The sequence below is a fragment of the Euwallacea fornicatus genome, chromosome 38 (genome assembly GCF_040115645.1).
Source record: "Euwallacea fornicatus isolate EFF26 chromosome 38, ASM4011564v1, whole genome shotgun sequence".
Classification (NCBI taxonomy): Eukaryota; Metazoa; Arthropoda; class Insecta; order Coleoptera; family Curculionidae; genus Euwallacea; species Euwallacea fornicatus.
Genome location: NC_089578.1, coordinates 1,941,380 through 1,959,924, shown reverse-complemented (window position 1 = coordinate 1,959,924; position 18,545 = coordinate 1,941,380). Strand labels below are relative to the sequence as shown.

At 32.0% G+C, this 18,545-nt stretch overlaps 4 protein-coding genes across 7 annotated transcripts; 2 read left to right on the top strand and 2 right to left on the bottom strand.

Annotated features, from left to right (window-relative positions):
* Positions 1-64: 64 nt before the first annotated feature.
* Snx27 (sorting nexin 27) lies at positions 65-4,332 on the top strand. Its single transcript, XM_066301088.1, has 9 exons — positions 65-531; positions 1,821-1,923; positions 1,979-2,195; positions 2,246-2,439; positions 3,102-3,252; positions 3,314-3,474; positions 3,534-3,723; positions 3,778-3,956; positions 4,011-4,332. Exons 1-9 carry the CDS (start codon positions 308-310, stop codon positions 4,077-4,079), a joined length of 1,488 nt encoding a protein of 495 aa, XP_066157185.1. The 5' UTR covers positions 65-307; the 3' UTR covers positions 4,080-4,332.
* On the bottom strand, positions 3,763-10,813 carry Pmvk (Phosphomevalonate kinase). Of its 2 annotated transcripts, none has more exons than XM_066301099.1 (4): positions 10,510-10,813; positions 10,040-10,239; positions 8,466-8,612; positions 3,763-3,899 (listed from the first exon to the last, which is right to left on the bottom strand). In XM_066301099.1, exons 1-4 carry the CDS (start codon positions 10,590-10,592, stop codon positions 3,859-3,861), a joined length of 471 nt encoding a protein of 156 aa, XP_066157196.1. In that variant the 5' UTR covers positions 10,593-10,813; the 3' UTR covers positions 3,763-3,858. The 2 variants fall into 2 exon arrangements, with proteins under 2 accessions (XP_066157196.1, XP_066157195.1); XM_066301098.1 differs by lacking the exon at positions 3,763-3,899 and adding an exon at positions 6,050-8,258 and having other exon boundaries at positions 10,510-10,811.
* Positions 10,814-10,902: 89 nt separating this feature from the next.
* Atf6 (bZIP_ATF6 domain-containing protein ATf6) lies at positions 10,903-14,996 on the top strand. 2 transcript variants are annotated; one of them, XM_066301082.1, is made up of 7 exons: positions 10,903-11,234; positions 11,294-12,225; positions 12,294-12,436; positions 12,848-13,048; positions 13,201-13,544; positions 13,604-13,861; positions 14,386-14,996. In XM_066301082.1, exons 1-6 carry the CDS (start codon positions 11,150-11,152, stop codon positions 13,840-13,842), a joined length of 1,944 nt encoding a protein of 647 aa, XP_066157179.1. In that variant the 5' UTR covers positions 10,903-11,149; the 3' UTR covers positions 13,843-13,861; positions 14,386-14,996. The 2 variants fall into 2 exon arrangements, with proteins under 2 accessions (XP_066157179.1, XP_066157177.1); XM_066301080.1 differs by having other exon boundaries at positions 13,604-14,996.
* On the bottom strand, positions 13,894-18,390 carry LOC136349499 (hexosaminidase D-like). Of its 2 annotated transcripts, none has more exons than XM_066301085.1 (7): positions 17,590-18,390; positions 16,777-17,091; positions 16,600-16,713; positions 16,457-16,546; positions 16,293-16,406; positions 15,952-16,232; positions 13,894-15,900 (listed from the first exon to the last, which is right to left on the bottom strand). In XM_066301085.1, exons 1-7 carry the CDS (start codon positions 18,206-18,208, stop codon positions 15,814-15,816), a joined length of 1,620 nt encoding a protein of 539 aa, XP_066157182.1. In that variant the 5' UTR covers positions 18,209-18,390; the 3' UTR covers positions 13,894-15,813. The 2 variants fall into 2 exon arrangements, with proteins under 2 accessions (XP_066157182.1, XP_066157183.1); XM_066301086.1 differs by having other exon boundaries at positions 17,484-17,732.
* Positions 18,391-18,545: the final 155 nt, after the last annotated feature.

The following is an 18,545-nucleotide window of genomic DNA, read 5'->3' as shown; positions in this document are numbered from 1 at the left end:
AGTTCGTGTGTTATTTTTCGGAAAATTCACACGATAATAGCTGAAACTGAATGTAATCAGCTGTAAATGACGCTTAAGCATTGTGGTAATTAGAAACCCTGCAGTTTTTCCTAGTCCGCCCCTTGAAAATATGGTAGCAGAACGTTCTTTAAAAAAACCTTAAAGTGAATCCCGGCAAAGAAAGGAAGAGAAGGTGAAAAGTCGCGTAACATTTCACTAAAGCTGCCCTTGAATTATTCAGACTTAAACGTTAACTATGTAACAATTACATACGTAAAACGAGTTATAGCACGACGTTTTCAAGACTATGGCCAACAACAACATGAAGATTCCTACGGGGCCTCGGGTTGTAACTATACATAAAACAGAAACCGGATTTGGATTTAATGTCAGGGGCCAAGTTAGTGAAGGGGGCCAACTTCGGAGCATCAATGGGGAGTTGTATGCTCCCTTGCAACATGTGAGTGCTGTGTTAGACCGAGGGGCTGCTGAACAAGCTGGTATACGAAAGGGAGACCGAATACTTGAGGTGTAAGTACTGTATGCCATTAACAAAATTTGGACAAAATGCAATTTTCTTACATTTCTTATCAAAAAGTAATTGCTTGCTTTTAGCAGATCAGTTTACATTTATACTTATTCTGTTTCTCAAGTCAAAACATACTATCTTAAAAGCCTGTTGTTTTTGAAAAGATGGTTAGGGGGTTATTGAAACCAAATAAATGTACTGGTGATGAGACTATCTAATAAATTGGTAATATAAGGCAATAATATGGTGAGCACTACTTTACAAAAGCAGAAGAGTCTGACATTGAGTGAGGTGGTACCTATGGTACCTACTAATTATATAAGATATCTCTTAACAGGTAGTTTTATAGATATATATAAAACAAAGCCAGAACATAATTTGATAAAGGAGCCAATTGAAAATGACTATTTTTGAGATTAATCCAGAATTTCAAATGTGATCACTTTAAACTTGACTTATAAATGTGACCCTAAATATTTTTGTTGAAAATTGACAAATCACCACCATAATCAGTATATTAATATTGTACTCCTTTGAGAACCATCAAAACAAGCCTAAATGTCAACTTAAAAGCGTCTGATTTATGTTTATGTAATTTTGAAAAACACTTTAAATATACAACTTATCTGTTTTAGATAAAAATAGTTTCCTAATCTAAACACAAGCTCCCTTAAATCTGATAATTTCTTATGGTTTAGACTAGAGAGTTTTATTAAACAGAATATTTATAAAAATATTGGATTATGTGCAAAATTGGCAGGACAATTAGAAGAATATTTCTAATTTCTAAAAAGAACTTTGGAGAAAGTTCTGCAAGAAGAATATTCACAACAGAAAAGCACCTGGTCAATTGATTTGAAGCACCATAGAGAAATTGTTTGATAAATAAAACTGGGTTATTCAGAAATAATAATAAATGATAATCTTTATTGGGTAAATAAATAGACTAGGAGAAAGCATGATACTTGAACCAATAGTTAAGATCAGGACTATATATGACAATTAAAATTGATAATATACTGACATAATTACTGAAATTATCAGAAATAGGATAACTTATAATGCGATTTATTATCACATTAAAATATAGTTGGAAAAGTATAAAAATTGAGCAGTTTAAGGCATTCATATCATAATGACCTTGATCCCAAACATATTTTCCCATAAATTGATTCTATTCTAAAAAGAGGCAATTTCCAATATTTTATAGTATAGGAAATGCATATTTTTTTCTGATGAATATTTACTTTTGAACTTTCATTTGAATTCCGAGTATGAATATTGGTTTCAGGAATGGTGTCAATGTTGAAGGGGCCACTCATAAACAAGTTGTGGATCTGATTAAATCTGGAGGAGATATTCTTAAATTAACTGTAATATCTGTCACCCAACAGGTATTCTTTACTCACCCTAGAAAACCTCCAACTAAAAGCATATTATATTTAATAGGAAGCAGAAAGACTGGAACCGTCCGAAGAGACTCAAGTTTATTATGACTATAGTGAAAAAAGATCTTTACCTATCAGTATTCCAGATTATCATTACAATGAATGGGGAGGAGAACGATATGTTGCATTTAACATTTACATGGCGGGCAGACATCTATGTTCTAGGAGATACCGAGAATTTTCCAAATTGCACACTGATCTCAAAAAAGAGTTCATTGGTAAAACCAGCAAAAGAGGCATTTTCGAATGGTAAAATTTTTTATTGTAGGATATAACTTTCCAAAACTGCCGGGTAAGTGGCCATTTACATTAAGTGAGCAACAGTTGGATGCGAGGAGGAGGGGCTTAGAACAGTACTTGGAGAGAGCATGTGCTGTTCGTGTGATCGCTGAATCGGATATAATGCAGGAATTCCTTACGGATCCCGACGACGAGAGCAACAGCATTCCAGTAGATTTAAAGGTAAATAAATTGGTTTATATATTGGATAAATATTTGTTGTTGAAAAATGTTTGACTAAATTGCTTTTGCCTTGAGGTTAATCAAATAGTAAAGAAATTACGCGTATGTATGTTAAAGTGTTAACTATCAATAGGTAAGATGTTGACATTAGTTTAATATCTCTTAAATCGGAACGGATTGACATTAACAATGTTGTTGAGCGTCAATAGGTGTTATTCCCTTGTTAAAAGTAGAACATTTCTGTTAGTCATACAGTATTTGTGAAAGACAAATTAAGTAGATTGTCGTTTCGATTGCGTTTAAGTGTTCTTAGTTGCTATTAGTAGTGAAAGCTTAAAATATGTAATTTTTGGGTACTATTTTCCGAGCATTGCAGTTGACTAGAAGAAATTAATTATCTAGGGTAAATGCCACAAAATGTTACTCTAGACATAGGTTACCATGTAAACTTATAAACCTATATTGTTGGAATGTATAGGGTTATTGTGGGGATAGGTTAAGGGGATGGTTGAGGGCGTTCGAGCTAAGGTATTTAAGTGAAACTGTCCTATAACTCGTAATTTAGAACACATACATAAAGCTGCTGCATCCCTGGAAGTAAAAACCACCCCTCTCCAAACAATTTTAAGGGCATTATTGCAAACGTTATTACATAATTGCAGGTGTTACTGCCGGATAGAGAAGTCATCACTGTAACGCTAAAACGAAGTGCAAATGCTGACGAAGTCTACGCCTCTGTTGTGAAAAAAATCGGAATGAACAAAAAAGTGTCCAAATATTTTTATCTCTTCGAAATAGTAGAATATAACTTCGGTGAGCTTATACTTGATTAAGTCTTTTAAACATTCATATTACCACGATTTAACATTTGCAGAGCGGAAGTTGCAATCTTCCGAATACCCTCACAATTTATACATCCAAAACTATAGTACGGCTACCAGCACGTGTCTCTCTATTAGGAAATGGCTCTTTTCCATACAAAAAGAGCTTATTCTCATGACAGACCCCCAAGTGACCTCCTATATTTTTTGGCAGGTGCCTAATAATTCAATTGTAGACAAAAAAATCAAATTGTCACAAAAATTACATTTTAGGCGGTGGATGAAGTGAATCGAGGATATATTAATGCAGGAGAACGTCTGTATCAGCTGAAGGCTCTTCAGGACAACACGAGGGCAACTGAATATTTAAAATTGGCTCGAGAGTTACCTGGTTACGGAGAAATTGTATTTCCTCATTGTGCTTGCGATTCCCGTAAAGATGGCCATGTTATATTATCAATTGGTTTGTCGTATTCCTTTTTGCCTTCAGTTTAAAAGCTGAGAAACTGAATTATAGGTACAGGAGGAATAAAATTGCATGCGTGTTTGGAAGATGGAACGTTGGAAAGCCAAGTGGTGGTCTTGGAGTGGGATAGCATCAGGCAATGGGAGATCGACGATGAAGGTATGGCTTTCTGTCTGAAATATAATAGACAGGATAAGACACCAAGGTGGCTTAAAGTCTTCACCCCCTATGTAAGTTTATTCTTAATGATTAAGAGCATTGTTTGAGATTAGTCAACATTTTAGCATCAATACCTCATGGATTGCTTCGAAAAGATAATTGAAGAGAGTAAATGGTTAGACACAGGCGACTGATTATTATTCCCTTAAAAAGATTCTGAACAACTTTTACTTTTTGTATTTTCAGTCTTTATGTTTGTCGTATACAATCCCTCAATTCCTGACCCAATATTTCGGGCATATCAGTGCAGCTTTACTGACTGAAATGGCTGCTTAAAGTTAAACTTTGTTGGCAAATGAAGATTTTTTATTGTTATATTAGGTAACATAGGGAAAAGGTGGAATAGAAAATCTCTAGTTCTATTTAATATAATTGCTTGAATTTTTTTCTAACTAACGTAAGAATTGAGAAATTACAGGAAAAGTATTTCCTAAAATCAAAGTGGAATCATGTTTTAGAAATAATTGATGCCAAATCAGAGATAGTTCCGATATCTACTTTACTGCAAATATTTTTAATGGATGACAGAAGTTTGATTTTTAAGAAATGCCTGCTGCTTTTCCGTATTAGGTCCAAATATCGGCTTGCGGTACTTAATTAAAAAGGGAATTTTAAGCGGAACCTTTTCAAATATATAATATGTGAAAAATATACTGTTGGAAAATAAAAAAGTTCAGCGAGTTGCAGTCATCAAAATACCCACATTTTTTTGAAAATTTTAAGGGTTATATAAAGAAAATTAGAGATATTATTTGTGCCCCACTACCCGTGTCACTTTAGGACTGTTGCAGTGAAAACGAGGTTGATTATTCTTATTTCACCTAATAATCAATAGTATGTAATTAAGAAGAGGTTATAATCTCACAAATTTCAATAAAGTTCGAAACTGACAAATTAGGGCAAGTTACTAGAAAATCTAATGTATTATTTTAATCCGATCACTTTATGCAAAATTGGACTGAAATAGGGAAATTAAAATTGACTAATGATTAATTCAATAGAAAATTTACATTCCCATATAAAAAATCTTTAATTTTGATATGTCGTCATCAGTCTGAATAGGTCTAAAATAAGGTGAAAAGCTTGGAAGTTTTTAGAGATATTATTCAAATCCTAAAATTATCATTAGGAACATTATAAATAGCTTTTCGGTAGTAATTGTCGCTGACAAATTTCCTTTTGGCTTAAAATTAAACTGAAACGATGCAGATCTGACATCACGTGAATTGACGTGACAGCAGTCTTTATAGTTTCCACTGTAGCGAATGAGTCTTTCGATCTTAACTAGGTAACAGAATTAATATTTTCGCATTCTGATAATAGTCAATCCTTAAATTATTGAACTCAGTAGAACTTTTTACGGGAATTTGAATTGAAGATTTAACATTTTGCTAATTTTTGTAAACAATGCGAAAATCCAGGAAATGAAACTATATAGCAAAAATATTCAGGGGTTCCACATAAATCTAAATGTTAAATCCTAATAGATTTTTTTGAGCCACTTTGTATGTTTAAAATTATGATCAGATTTTTAAGCTGTGTCTATTTTAACTTTCATTTAAACCATTTTTCTATCTATACGAGGTTTTCAAATAATTGCTGTCACATAAAATATGGGACACTCACAAATGCGTGTCGGTTATTAAAGCAACGGAAACGAGTATTGATGTTATAGAAACGACGTTGCCATGTTAATTTACAAATTGAGGGTCTTTTAAAAAAATTCCCCGCTTCAACATCTCAAAGCGATATATACACGGCGTTATTCAATAGATGATAAAAAGGTGCAATGGGTAAATCAGGAGCTTATTTTAAGATGAAAACTTCTTATGAAGGCACGTCCTAAATTGCTTCCATTTTGATTAACGTGATTTTGAAATTAAATTTTTTTTTCGATTTTCATTAATTCCTCTGTTATTTGTTAAGATACTTAACTCAAAATTGGTACGAACCAGCTGAAATAACAATTATTTAAAATACTTTACAGGGCGTTACTTCTTCGTGATTATTCTCAATATTTTACATCAGAACTTTTTTATGACTAACAATTTTGAGAAAAATTTCACAGTAGGTGCAATATTTGGGGGGAAAAAAAGATTACATCAAAATTTTAGATTTTTATTGAATCTAAACTATTCTTGCTTCCGATGAAACGCGAAACACCAGATTTATTATCAGCTGATCTGAATTAAACACTAAATTGCTATTAATTGTTAACATTTATTATACACCAGACACCTATATTTAAAAAGCAAATTAGTCATACATGTAAGTAATTCCGATTAATTATTGATAATTTCACACATCTATACACCTATTTCCTTTGGAGGAACAACTTTAAATAAAATCCCGAGTTGATCAACCGAATTCATATTTATTCAGTCAAAACTTCTGCTAGTGGGGGTTAGTAAAAAAGTAAAAGATATTGCAGTCGTGAACAAATTCTATACGCCAATATTTCCATACATAGAAATTCAACTTAAATCGAAGTTTTCTGAATTGTATCTCTCACAAAAGTTGAATTTTGCATTTTGTTCTCAAAGAAAGCTAAATTAGTATTATAACAAGTACCATCTAACCCGGTTCAATATAGTAATCGATACCCTTATCAGTGAGTTTTACGACTGGATGAAATGAGAACTCCCAGGGCTCGTGCAACGAGCGACTAAGGTTTGGTATAAATGCGGTATATGAAGTTAGGTAATATTTTTTACATATGCAGGGCGATTAAATATAAAAATTAACCACGAAGAGCGATAGTTTCAAAAAATATTACCTGATCTACTTGTGAATTTATTCAATAAATGCCTAAATAGCAGTTTTATGGCTTAATTCTTAATATGGTGTTAGTACATATAATTGTATCTACTCTCAATTTGATCATAAGAAATCCCAGTAAAGGCACTTTTAAGTTTCTTCCTATGTATAAGCGTGTATAATGGTAGTAACTTTTCAAAGGCCCAGTAGTTATTTCCTCGACTCAATACTCATCATACAAAGCATTTAATATTTAAGTAATTTATAATTCATATTTAAATAGAGCGTAATAACTTGTATATTGAAGTTCCAAGATAGTCCATTAGTTAATAGATGTAATCAATGCGGTTACTAGCCTGTTATAACTTAAAAAGTAGCCGGCAATTAGTGATTGTCCTAATTTTGGATGAGAATTGTTGTTATAAACAATTTTTTTTGAGTATTTAGCTCACATTTTTACATTTTTTTCTTTAAATAAAACAATTTGTCAATTGTCTAATGTTTACTAATCATTTAATCTCTATAGAAAATCCAAGTATATTGTACCTACTGATGTATAAAAATCTCTCTAGAAATTAAATAATCCCGACTTTGCGCACCTTTAAGCTGTTCTAGAACACGATAATATTAATTAAAATGAAAGAAATACGTTTTTAATTAATTATATCACTTTGGTACTTGTTAAATTCGAATAATAAAATTAATGTCTTAGAGCCTAGCAATTTAAAATGAGAGTTGTATATATTGTGATGTTAATTGTCTAATGATTGTATTTGTAAAAGTAAAATATTTATTTTACTGTTGTATGTCTATTAAGTTTTGTAATTTAATTAATTGCACAAGTTCAATGTTAAGTTTATTATAGTGTAATAGTTAAATTATATGAAATTTAAACCTAGTTAAAGCGCTTTCTTCCTAATTATCGATCCTACACTTGGCAACATACGATAGTGAATAATAGCGGCATATCTTGATAATTAACATTACTTTCCAAATATATATATACAAAGTGTCTCTAAACATAGTCATAAAAATTCAATACTAGTTAACGACGGTAGCCTGTTTTTCTGAGTTATCAATCGTCTAATTGCCTTTTGCTTGCACTCACTAAAACTCCATGTTCATAGAACAAAAACAGGTACGGTATATTAAAAGGCGCTTTGTTTTTGATATATACAGTGCGAAGGATTGGTTCTCGAGATTGATTTTTTATTCACATTTTCGAGACGTTTTGACGTAAATTAATAAAATATTTTACTGTATTATAATTTTTTGTGCTCTTTCTGAATCTCTATAAAAAAAACTGTACACATTTTTCAAGAGCAGGTAATATAGGAGGGTAGTGTTTAAAAAGTACCTAAACTTTTTTTGCACTTAACTTTATTAACGGTGTTATAAGAAGCATGTCACCCTAAGCCCACATCAACATCATAATGGAAGAATATTAACGATCTGTTCAATAGCTTTTTTATAGTCCAAATCATTATTATTTGCAAACTCCATATCCCATGGACTAAAATCATCAAGATCACATTCAGACACTACATCATCAACTCCTAAAAAATAAAGTTATGCCGTACTACAATTGAACTAAATATGAGACACTCAACAGTATGAACTATTTCTCAAAGAGATTTGGAAATGTATTCAAGATATTTACTTTGGATTTAACTTAATTTCTTGGTATTAATACCAAGGCAAACTTTTGGTAGAATTACAGAAGACAATTGTAAAAACCTCAACAGTGCTAAGTGTAAACTTACCACTTGTAAAAATCCATCCTCGAGCCTTTCTTACTTCCAAATCAGCATAAATTCTGATAGTTTTAATACTGCTCCAGTTGTCTTTAAACCACTTAATATCAGTTTTTCTTCTAATGTCACTTACTATCCAAATGTCTTTAGGGGAAGCTAAAAATAGAAAAAGAATTGCAAAAGTCAAGTAGATTTTGTATATTAGAATAGTCACTTTATAATGGATTTTGGAACAGGAATCTCAGGAACAACTTGCGAAGTATTTTATTTTACTGTCAAATAATGCGTGGTAATCAGGTTTACTAAAATGAAGAACTCGGTTAAAAAAACACACGTTAACGCGACAATTCGACCAAGAAAGGATTTACAAGTATTGCAAAGTTTTTAAGTACTAAGATTATGGGCTTCTACACATAGCCATACTACAGCTAAGACGCAATTGGCAACTATATTTATTCTCTATTTGTTTAGAGCGTGACATTTAATAGAATAGCGAGATGGGTCTTTTATTGGTATCTTGCAGTTATGCCGATGTAGCTAAACGGGATTGTACTTAAGTCCTACTTCTTACAACAGAAAAGGACGAAAGTGGTATTACATACTCACATACTCTCATATAGAACTACATATTTTTTTAAAGTAAAGGATACTGAAATTTAGCGAAGCGGGGTATATGTCTAAAAAACGGTAACGCACAAGGTGTACAGTTTCTTTTTTAGCATCACAGAGGTCATGCCCAACTATGAGGTATTTTATAATATCTTAGAAGCGTACGTTTTTAATTATTATTTTATTAATATATGTTGCAATAAGAAGAAATTATCTTTTACTATTTACTTTTTAAGTTGCCTAAAAAGTTTAGAACCAGACAGCCAGGTATGTTCAGAACATATTAGATCAACAATAATGCACTTTTAATAAATAATGTCACTTCTTACTGGCCATCTATAGCCTATTTAAAAAATATATAAATTCTAGTCTTAGATGTTAAACAAAGTGCCAACTATTACATATTTTTGAAAAGCTCTTAGTAGAATATAACAACTAATTAATATACAAGATGTCCCATTTAAAAAACTTCAATTTGGTAATTTTCTCAAAAATAGGGACACCTAGAAATAAAACTGAGTATGTTAACCAATTTTGCAAAAAAAAAATGTAAGATTTCACTTTTACCTAGTTGATAAGTTATAAGATAACTGAATAACAATAGGTGTCTGAAAATGCACAATTTTTAATTTTGCCCTGTATTTTAAAAAAGCAAGAGACCCATGATAAATCTGTTTGTGACATAGTTTTTTTGACAAAAAAAGTTACACAGGTTTATAAAAACCCCAACCCACAAATTGCAATAATAACCAAGATACCCTGCAAAACTGAAAAACTGGACACCTTGCACATGGGCAGGGCATGAGGGTACATTACAATTTTAAAGCAAGAGATGTATCTCTTGTTTTAAATGTACATATCTACTGCCCTTAATCTATAATGTGTTAATGACTTAGTTGTAAAATATATACGTTTGTTTTATTGATTCTACTCATTAAATCCTTTATGTTTGCTGTAAATACTTTAGTAGCTACCTGATTTGCAGGCTGCTTTGCAAAAGTATCCTGAATCTTTATTCCGAATATCGTCACTCCAATTTATCATATCATGTCTATATTTCTCTTTATAAGGACCATCACTCATTAGTTGATCCCATTTTAGATTGTGGTTTGTTGCATAAAGCTGTTTGAGGGGTCCTGATATTCTTATTATATCACATTTATTCTCACCAACCCTATAAATGATGCTATGGGTATTAAGCTGGGAGTAAGTAAACTTATGTTTCACTTTATGCTATACTTTTTAAATCAAAATTATAATTGTTAGCTTTATTATCGATAAAACATATAATTCAATACCACAAAGCAGCATGAAAACTGGCTTAAAAATCAAATATGCAATAATTTTGCAACACAGAACCTCATCTTACAGGCACTAATATAAATTCCGTATGAATTAAAGTAAATTAATTACTCAAAAGGTACCACTAACCAACATTACTTACATGGCTTTTAGATTTTCACACAAAAAATCCTTTCCTGACTTACGTTTTCCACTAAATAGTAAAATTATTTTGGGTTGCGCCATCTTGCTAAAGCTCGAATTTTCAAGTAGAAAACAAATTTTACCAAATATCCATTGGCCGGTTCCTATCTAATTAATGTAAAAAACGCTGGGAACATTTGATGATATTAAGAAATTGACAGGACTTTATCCTTTAAAGAAATTGTAAAGAATATTTTAATTTTAAATCCTCCTTCCACAATTTTTTCCTTTAATTCATAACATAACTTCAAATATTAATTGGCAAACAACAAACAAGAACGCCATGTTGCAAGTGACAAGTCCAACAAAAAACAGCGTCCTCTAGGAGCATGTTGGATCCGACACTATTGCACTTCTACTTTAGTAGCTTATACAATAATATTTATAATATGTATGTTTCCTAAATATATAAAATAAATAAACAATAGTTGTTAAAAAGTATATAAATAATGTGGCCGATTCCCATGCTGAAATATTGTCATAAAAATAGGAATACAAGACTATTTGTTTCATTGCCGGGTTTTAGATAAATTTGTAAAAGCAGCGCAATCTGTTTTTACTTTGTAATATATGTAACATTTCTGTTTGAAAATTTTGTAATGTGGCCTGAGGATACACACTTCACAGAGGAGTATCATTGTAAAAGTTCTCCTGGATCTAGCAGTGATACTTCTTTTGCTACAGGTAAGACTTAATTCATGTTAAATACCCCCTTGCCTATGTCACATAATGACTTGTTTCAGATACCTTTGATATCTCCGATGATGATTTTATGTCGCAGTTGTCTTCTACATTAGACATACCATTACTTCATGAAGATGAAATGGCCGTACTAAATTCTTTTATTAGTAAAGAATTCAATGACTCATCTGACATTTTTACTACTAACAGTATGGATGTTAAGCAAGATAATAAGTTTTTAAATGATGAATTAAAAATATCTGAAAAAGACTTTACAAATCATTCATCTCAGAGTTCAGATGGACAAGAAGAACTTTCATATTTAGAATATTTAAGACTTCTTGGAGAAGATGAACTAGATTTAAAGTCAGAGGTACATTCCGAGGAGTCATTTTCATCAAGCAATTCATTAGAGCCCTCAACACCTCCTCCTATTGCAATTTCAAACAACACTCCACCGCCAGTATTTTTCCCTTGGAATATTTCACCAAAGAAAGAGATTGATGTTGATATTAAGCCAATTAATTCTACAATACAGGTGGTCCCACAAAGTACAAAACCATTGAAGGTTCCTATTAAACGAGTCCCAATTCAACCAAAGGCACCCTATACTGTACCCTCAAAAGCACATAATATAGTTGTTATTAACAACTTAAAGAATGGTTTTCCAAATGTGACTGCAAAAAATAGCAAAATGGTCCCAAATAAAATTGCTTCAAATATTGTGATTTTAGACAGTATTCCCATTAACAGTTTCAAAACACTAAATCCAACTGTGACTCCTACAGTTTCTAATGTAAATAAGCCCCTTACCATTCCAAGTTTGTCTGTTAGACCAAACATGCAAGTGGACCCAAGAGTCCTAAAGAGACAGGAACGAAAGATTAAGAATCGGGAATCAGCGAGTATGTCCAGGAAAAAGAAAAAGGATTATTTGAATTCATTGGAAGAGCTGGTTCAGCGTACAACACAGGAAAACAAGAAACTAAAAGAGGTAAAAATTTATTATTTTACTGCATTTTTAATTTTTTTTTGGTAAGAATATCAATTACATTTTTTTAGGAAAATGCTTCCCTCAAAGAAAGATTATCGTTGTATGAGAACACTAACAAATCTTCATTTAGCATTTCAAGCAAAACCACCAAACCGGCTGTATTTTTGTGTGCATTTTTACTAGTTGTGGGATTAAATTTTAATATAAGGGGGTAAGTAGGATTTCCAAGTTATAGCATTATTATTAGATGTCCTAAATTACATTTGCCAAACTTTACTTTGAAAACCAATACTTTGCTATACAGGCCCACTCTCTACATAGAAAACACTACTACAGATATACGTCGATTTGAAAATTTTATTGTTCAGTGGAAAAAATGTGACTAGAGGTTTGTCATTATAATTTAGGATACTCTTAATATATTGTAAACCATGTGTCCCCAGATAGGTGAACGGACTTGTAAAGGGTAAACATTCTTGGTGTAAATTTACATTTCAGTTAAGAATTTTTTACAAATGGTTTTAACTATAAGAGTTCAGGGAATACGATTTTCCCTCTGTAACATAAAATAAAAGATTTAATATTAAAACTCGCGTTAACCTCCACTTATTAAATATTTTAGTCATTCTTTTACAACAAAATCAAATAAAGTGAACACAGAAAATAGTGATTATCCCAAATTGTCAGGACATTATAGCAGAAATCTGCTCTGGAGTACCGATGATAACGCAAATGGGAATAACACGTATTTTTCACCTTTAACTATGTGTCCAGCTTCTATTAATCAGACTGAAAGCGCAAGAGTGCTATTAGAGTTAGAAAGGTAAGGCATCAAATTTCAAGTAAAAAATTTCTTAAAATTAAAGATTTTTTTGTAGCCATAGGCCACAAAAAAAAATATTACCTTTTTTGCAAGACTTATAATTCTCCATTCCAATTCTTAAAATTAATGCCAATTGTTCCTTCAAATTTTAGGTGGATAGGCAAGCCGGATTCGCCTAAACTTACACCAGTTCCTGAAAAGCCGTCCAACCAAAAAGTGAAATGGAGACGTAAGAAATTACGCCTCGATTCATCTCTTGCTCAACTCAGGAAACGCGAACTTTATGGTCCTGAAAACGACGTTAGAAATGGGATTCAAGTTTTCAACCCTAAACCTGATCAATTGTATTCAGAGTTCTACCAGGCCATAAACAGAAGGGATGATACGTTTTACGTAGTGTCTTTCAGTGAGCAACACATGCTCCTTCCAGCGTTGTATCACAACAACACTAGGAGGCCGAAGATGTCACTTCTTATTCCCTCTGTTTACCCTAATGGTGCGTTTCAATGAATGTTATTATTTTGTAACACTATTTTGAATTTATTTTTTTCGTAGATACTACGAGTTATATTCCATTGATGCAAATTGACTGTGAAGTTTTGGACACAAAGTTGGTCAACGTAAAATATGGGTCAATACCTAGGCCTTACAGACAATATGAGAACGTTACTAAAGAGGAGGAAGACAAGGGAAGTGTTGATAACACCACGAATTATACCGATAAAACAAAAGCGTATAAGCCGTATTTTTTGTCTAAAAACCCGTTGGAAGCTGTTGATGTAAATGTTAATTAATTATTTACAGGAACTTTGGGTAAGTTCTGTGGTTTCACAAAACTACAAACAAATATTTTATTGTTTATTATGAAACAAAAATTCTACTTAATTCACTGAACTTCGATTGCAAGTGGTAAATTCTGTACTTTTGTGTATTGATAACTGACTTTGATACATTCCTAAAAATTCAAATTAAAGAATTGAATAATATGTATAAACAGGTGTCAAAATAGTAACACTGAAACTAGTGAGATTGCCAATCATTAGTTAGTTTGAGGAATCGATCATGCAAATGACTCTAAATGGACACGAAGGACAATGCCACTGTCATTGTTAGTCTTTTTCGCACTTTCTGGAAGTGACCTCAAACAATCGACCTATAGCAACCATTTTCAATTATGATTTATTGTCAGTACTTCTGAGGATACTTTATTATCACTCATATGTGCTCTGTTCACTCCTTCCAAGAAGCACATTATAAAGTTAATTTTCGTATTTACATGTCTTTACTTACATAATAAAATGTATACGTTTTTCTTTATCGCTTTTTCGGGTTTTCAGCAATAAACAGATGTACTTCTTTTTTTATGCAGGTATCTTCACTATGAATTATTTTACAAATTTTGTTTGCTTAATACAATATTATGATTAGATTTTGATATAATTACGATCTTCGTTGTTATAGCCGTATTGTGATAACATTATTGCAATATATAATAAGTATGGGTGTGTTAATTTTTGTTAATGGTGACGGCTGTAAAAATATTACTTGAAAAAATTTTATGTGTGCGCAGTAACTCTATTTGATAATATTTTATAATTTAAAAACATAGTTACATAATTTACCAGGTATTTTGCAAACACATGACACAAAATTAAATAAATCGTTTTAGTTTCGAAATACGGGGTTTTTAAGTTAAGAAAAATCTACCTTTTCTTTTAAGTACTCGCGAATTTAACAACACACTTATGGAGTATCTTTTCACGAAGTTTCATTCAGAAAGTTCAGAAGGGCGCCTATGAGGTTGGTTTTTAACTAATTAAATCAATTAAAGCTTTAAAATTCACTAACTAGGTAAATGAAACATTCTATTTGGCTGGCCAAACTTTTTCGAAAATACTAAAGATTTTTCAACACCCTGTATATCGGAAATGCAGCGATTCAAAATACATGTTTATAGTAGCTTTTTTTCTTATTTTCGCCCAAGAAATATTTCCTTAAGGGGCGTGTGGGGAAACCCTTGGGGAATAACACCCTTTATAATATGCGATTGCGTCGCATGTATTAATTAAACCTATTGTAATATTAACTGTGATTAAATGAGAAAAAACAGTAATACAGTCTTTATTCATTAAACCTTAAGGGATCAATTGAGTTTTGATTTGATTATTAAACGAGTCAGGTTTTCCAATTATTATAGATTCTCTTTACCATTTGGCTACAAACTTTTCATGTTTTCATTGAACTTGACATTGCAAAATAATACTCAAAAAATAAATAGAAACATGAGATTTTATGCATACCAATACCTACAGAAAAAGTCTCGTGACCTTAATGAAGCCGAAGCGCTAACCAAGAGTCTGGATTGAACTACTCAAACATTTATCAAGTATTAAGGGAATTTGTTTCAAGTACGTACACACTCACCCTTGTTGATAGATATGATGATGAAAATTTGAAATTCAATACAATCTCAAGCAAGGCTCAAAGCAAATCAATGTTAATTTGTGCGTTTGAGTTACACTGACGTCATAGTATTCTGCAGACTCTTAAGAATTGAAATAACATTTGAAAATTCATTGAAAACTTACCGCAAGCTTTCAAAAAAATCGAAAATTTGAAATGTTTTAGAAAGTGATAGAAGCAATCTATCGCTCTAAATCTATAGCAAATAATTACAATTGTTGCTTAACAATGGAATACCTTATTTTCAGTATAGATCAGGTGACAAGTAAAATTCTCAATATTAAATTTCAACATGACGAAAATTATAATTCACTGCTATGGCCTAATGGTTTTCGCTGCCAAGAAGTGGTACTCAGAATCCGCTTCTTTGCTTCCCATAGTGATGATACCTAAAGCACTCCCTCTTAATTGCAAAATTTCTACTGAAAAAAATATCATACCTCTTTCTCAAATGGTGACAAATACGTGTCTAACCACTCCATCACAGTAAACTCATCATAAACTTTTAGCATTGCATTAGAAATGCCAATATTAACAACTTGAAGTTCGCTTTTAATTCTGTCCAAGGCTACTGCAATTTCCTCTACATGCTTAGGATTTGAGTAGGAATGCAGTTTATTGTAATCACTCAACCATCCTTTCACTCGAAAATCGTCGGTTATCTCTAGAAAGTCTTGCTGGAGTTGATGAAAGTGGATGGTAAATTCTAGCACATCGGCACCTGATTGATTTGAAATGTGCAGCAACTATAGATCATTATCTATTATCTAAAGATACTAACCAGGAAATTTACATTTTGGACTACCAAATGCCGTGCCGATAAGACCGTAGGGTTGATCGCATTGGAGGATTTTTGCAACTTCTAAGGGGGGGCCTAAAGGTGAATCTTTAAACCCTAAATAAAAGTTTTATCCAAAAATTGAAGGATTTTGAAGATTATCCTACCTTGAAGAAGTCTTAAATTCATTGCCAATGCAGGAATGCCTACAGGTAATAGTTCGCATAGTACTGCAAAGTGGTCATAACGCTGCCGACCTAATATGAATGAAATCTGGGATGAATGTATTAATATTAGCTGAAATATGCACCTGTTAAAATGATGCCCTGGAAGTTTATTTTCTCTTGATATTCTTCTATAACAGAAAGCCAACTGTTTTGGTTTTGAATATAGTGGTTTATCTCTGATACATATTTACTGCTTCCTATCAAGATGAAGCAAGTTAATCAGAAATATGATTTCAACTAATACCATTACCAAAACTTACCAGAAGTGCCTTTAAAGGCACTACCAAGCCACACATTGTTGAAAATGCGACTATAAGTGTTCCACAGACTAGGACCTAACTCATCATAAACATCTTTTCCATACCACCACACCACTGGAGTAATTTCTGTTTTCATAAAATTGGTTTCAACTTCTTCCTGTTTACAAGTACGGAAAAAATCATCCCAAATGAGTACTTTAAGGCTAGGATTTTTGTGTTTTATAATTTTCACAATCCACCGAAGATGTTCAAGAAATAGTTGGGTTTTTGTTAATTGTTGAGTCAACATCCGATTGATGCATTTGTGGCAGTGACCTGAAAATTAAAGTTGCCTTTTATACAGGATGGTATATAACATGGACACAGGAAGAGTTTTCTTTGAAGGTCAATACAAGATTCTCAATAACTAGTAGGGTTAGTAAATTAATAAGCAAAATATGCAATTTAAAAACAGCAATTTCGATTAAGAATACTTAACTTTTCCTAAATATCTAGTAAATCATGAACTTTTTGAAGAAAAATAAAGGCAACTTAATTTACTTCCTTAAAACTGCAAAAGTCTGCCAATATAAGGATCTTTGTACATCTGCTAGTTACTGAGATACTGTTACTAACCATTAACCAAAATTTCTTAAATTGATCAATGTTAATAATCCATTCAATAATCACACACATGCTTAAAAATTCATGTTACACCAATTATTTACCTGCTTTCATGCACTCCACAATATTGTTTCACAAGGCTTTAAGTCTCATTCTGAAGATGCACTCAAATATGCAATTTTCCCTTTGTTAAAATCTCCCCTGTCTTACCCAAAAATGGTACAGACCCAAACCCAATATGAATCATGTCACTGGTATTGTGAACATCCATAACTTGCTCTATCATTGATTGCAAAAGTAGCAAAGTATTATTGTCAGAGGGACAAATTGTAGAGGGAAAGGAAGGCACTTCTCGAAAATCCACAAAACTGCCCAGCTTCAACAAGAAATCTAATTGTCCAAATACTTGAATAAACGGAACTACCTTTAAATTATTGGTTTGAGAAAATTTAATAATTTCTCGAATGTCCTCAAGTGTATAAGCATTTAAAGCAGAAACGTTAGATAGCACGCCTGAATAAGGAAACATGTCCTCATATTCTAACAAAATTCCTGTTGCCCCCATTTTCCTCAATAAGGGAAGCAATTGCGAAAAGTATGAAATCTTTGGAGGGGCCCCTTTAAGATCTATGTGAACTATTCTTTCAGGTATGTCTATTTTTCTTATCTTTTCAGAAAATGGCTGTTTTCTGTTCTTGTAAGTTTTCCTATTGGCTGTTTTACTGTTAACACTGTGGACAGATATAATATTTAACACATAGAAAATCAGCAAAATTATTATGATGCCACTAAGGAAGACAATTGACTTGGGATGGAATAACAGTTTCATTATTTCAGGTTCGGTTATTGTATAAGACAAGCAACTATGTAGGTACCTGGGTAAATTCCCTGCGTTTATTTTATTTATAAGTGTTGTTATAGCGTTGAAAACTTGACAAAAATTTTATTTAAACCAAGGATTAATATAAAAAACGTGATTATAACTTAATTTTTAATCATCGTAGGTGATTGTTTTAGATGTCAAAGTCAATAAATAATCATTACATCATCTAATAATAAGATGGGGAAATGGAAATGCGGCAACGTGGTGCCGATTCGTTAACTTAATGATTTTAATACCTTTGTTTAAAAATTCAAAGATTTTATTATTATTTAAATGTCAAATA

Bases quoted from the DNA above. Each gene is read 5' to 3' on its own strand.
- LOC136349499 (XM_066301085.1), bottom strand. From the start codon at position 18,208: ATGAAACTGTTATTCCATCCCAAGTCAATTGTCTTCCTTAGTGGCATC. The intron at 17,092-17,589 runs GTAAGACAGGGG...TTTAATTTTCAG, and splicing joins TGGGTCTGTACCATTTTTGG to GTCACTGCCACAAATGCATC. The intron at 16,407-16,456 runs GTAGGATAATCT...ACTTTTATTTAG, and splicing joins GAATTTAAGACTTCTTCAAG to GGTTTAAAGATTCACCTTTA.
- Pmvk (XM_066301098.1), bottom strand. From the start codon at position 10,592: ATGGCGCAACCCAAAATAATTTTACTATTTAGTGGAAAACGTAAGTCA. The intron at 10,240-10,509 runs GTAAGTAATGTT...CATCATTTATAG, and splicing joins TGTGAAAATCTAAAAGCCAT to GGTTGGTGAGAATAAATGTG. The intron at 8,613-10,039 runs GTAGCTACTAAA...TTCTATTTTTAG, and splicing joins CAAAGCAGCCTGCAAATCAG to CTTCCCCTAAAGACATTTGG.
- Atf6 (XM_066301082.1), top strand. From the start codon at position 11,150: ATGTGGCCTGAGGATACACACTTCACAGAGGAGTATCATTGTAAAAGT. The intron at 13,049-13,200 runs GTAAGGCATCAA...TTCAAATTTTAG, and splicing joins GTGCTATTAGAGTTAGAAAG to GTGGATAGGCAAGCCGGATT. The intron at 13,545-13,603 runs GTGCGTTTCAAT...TTTTTTTCGTAG, and splicing joins TCCCTCTGTTTACCCTAATG to ATACTACGAGTTATATTCCA.
- Snx27 (XM_066301088.1), top strand. From the start codon at position 308: ATGGCCAACAACAACATGAAGATTCCTACGGGGCCTCGGGTTGTAACT. The intron at 1,924-1,978 runs GTATTCTTTACT...TATATTTAATAG, and splicing joins TAATATCTGTCACCCAACAG to GAAGCAGAAAGACTGGAACC. The intron at 3,253-3,313 runs GTGAGCTTATAC...TAACATTTGCAG, and splicing joins AATAGTAGAATATAACTTCG to AGCGGAAGTTGCAATCTTCC.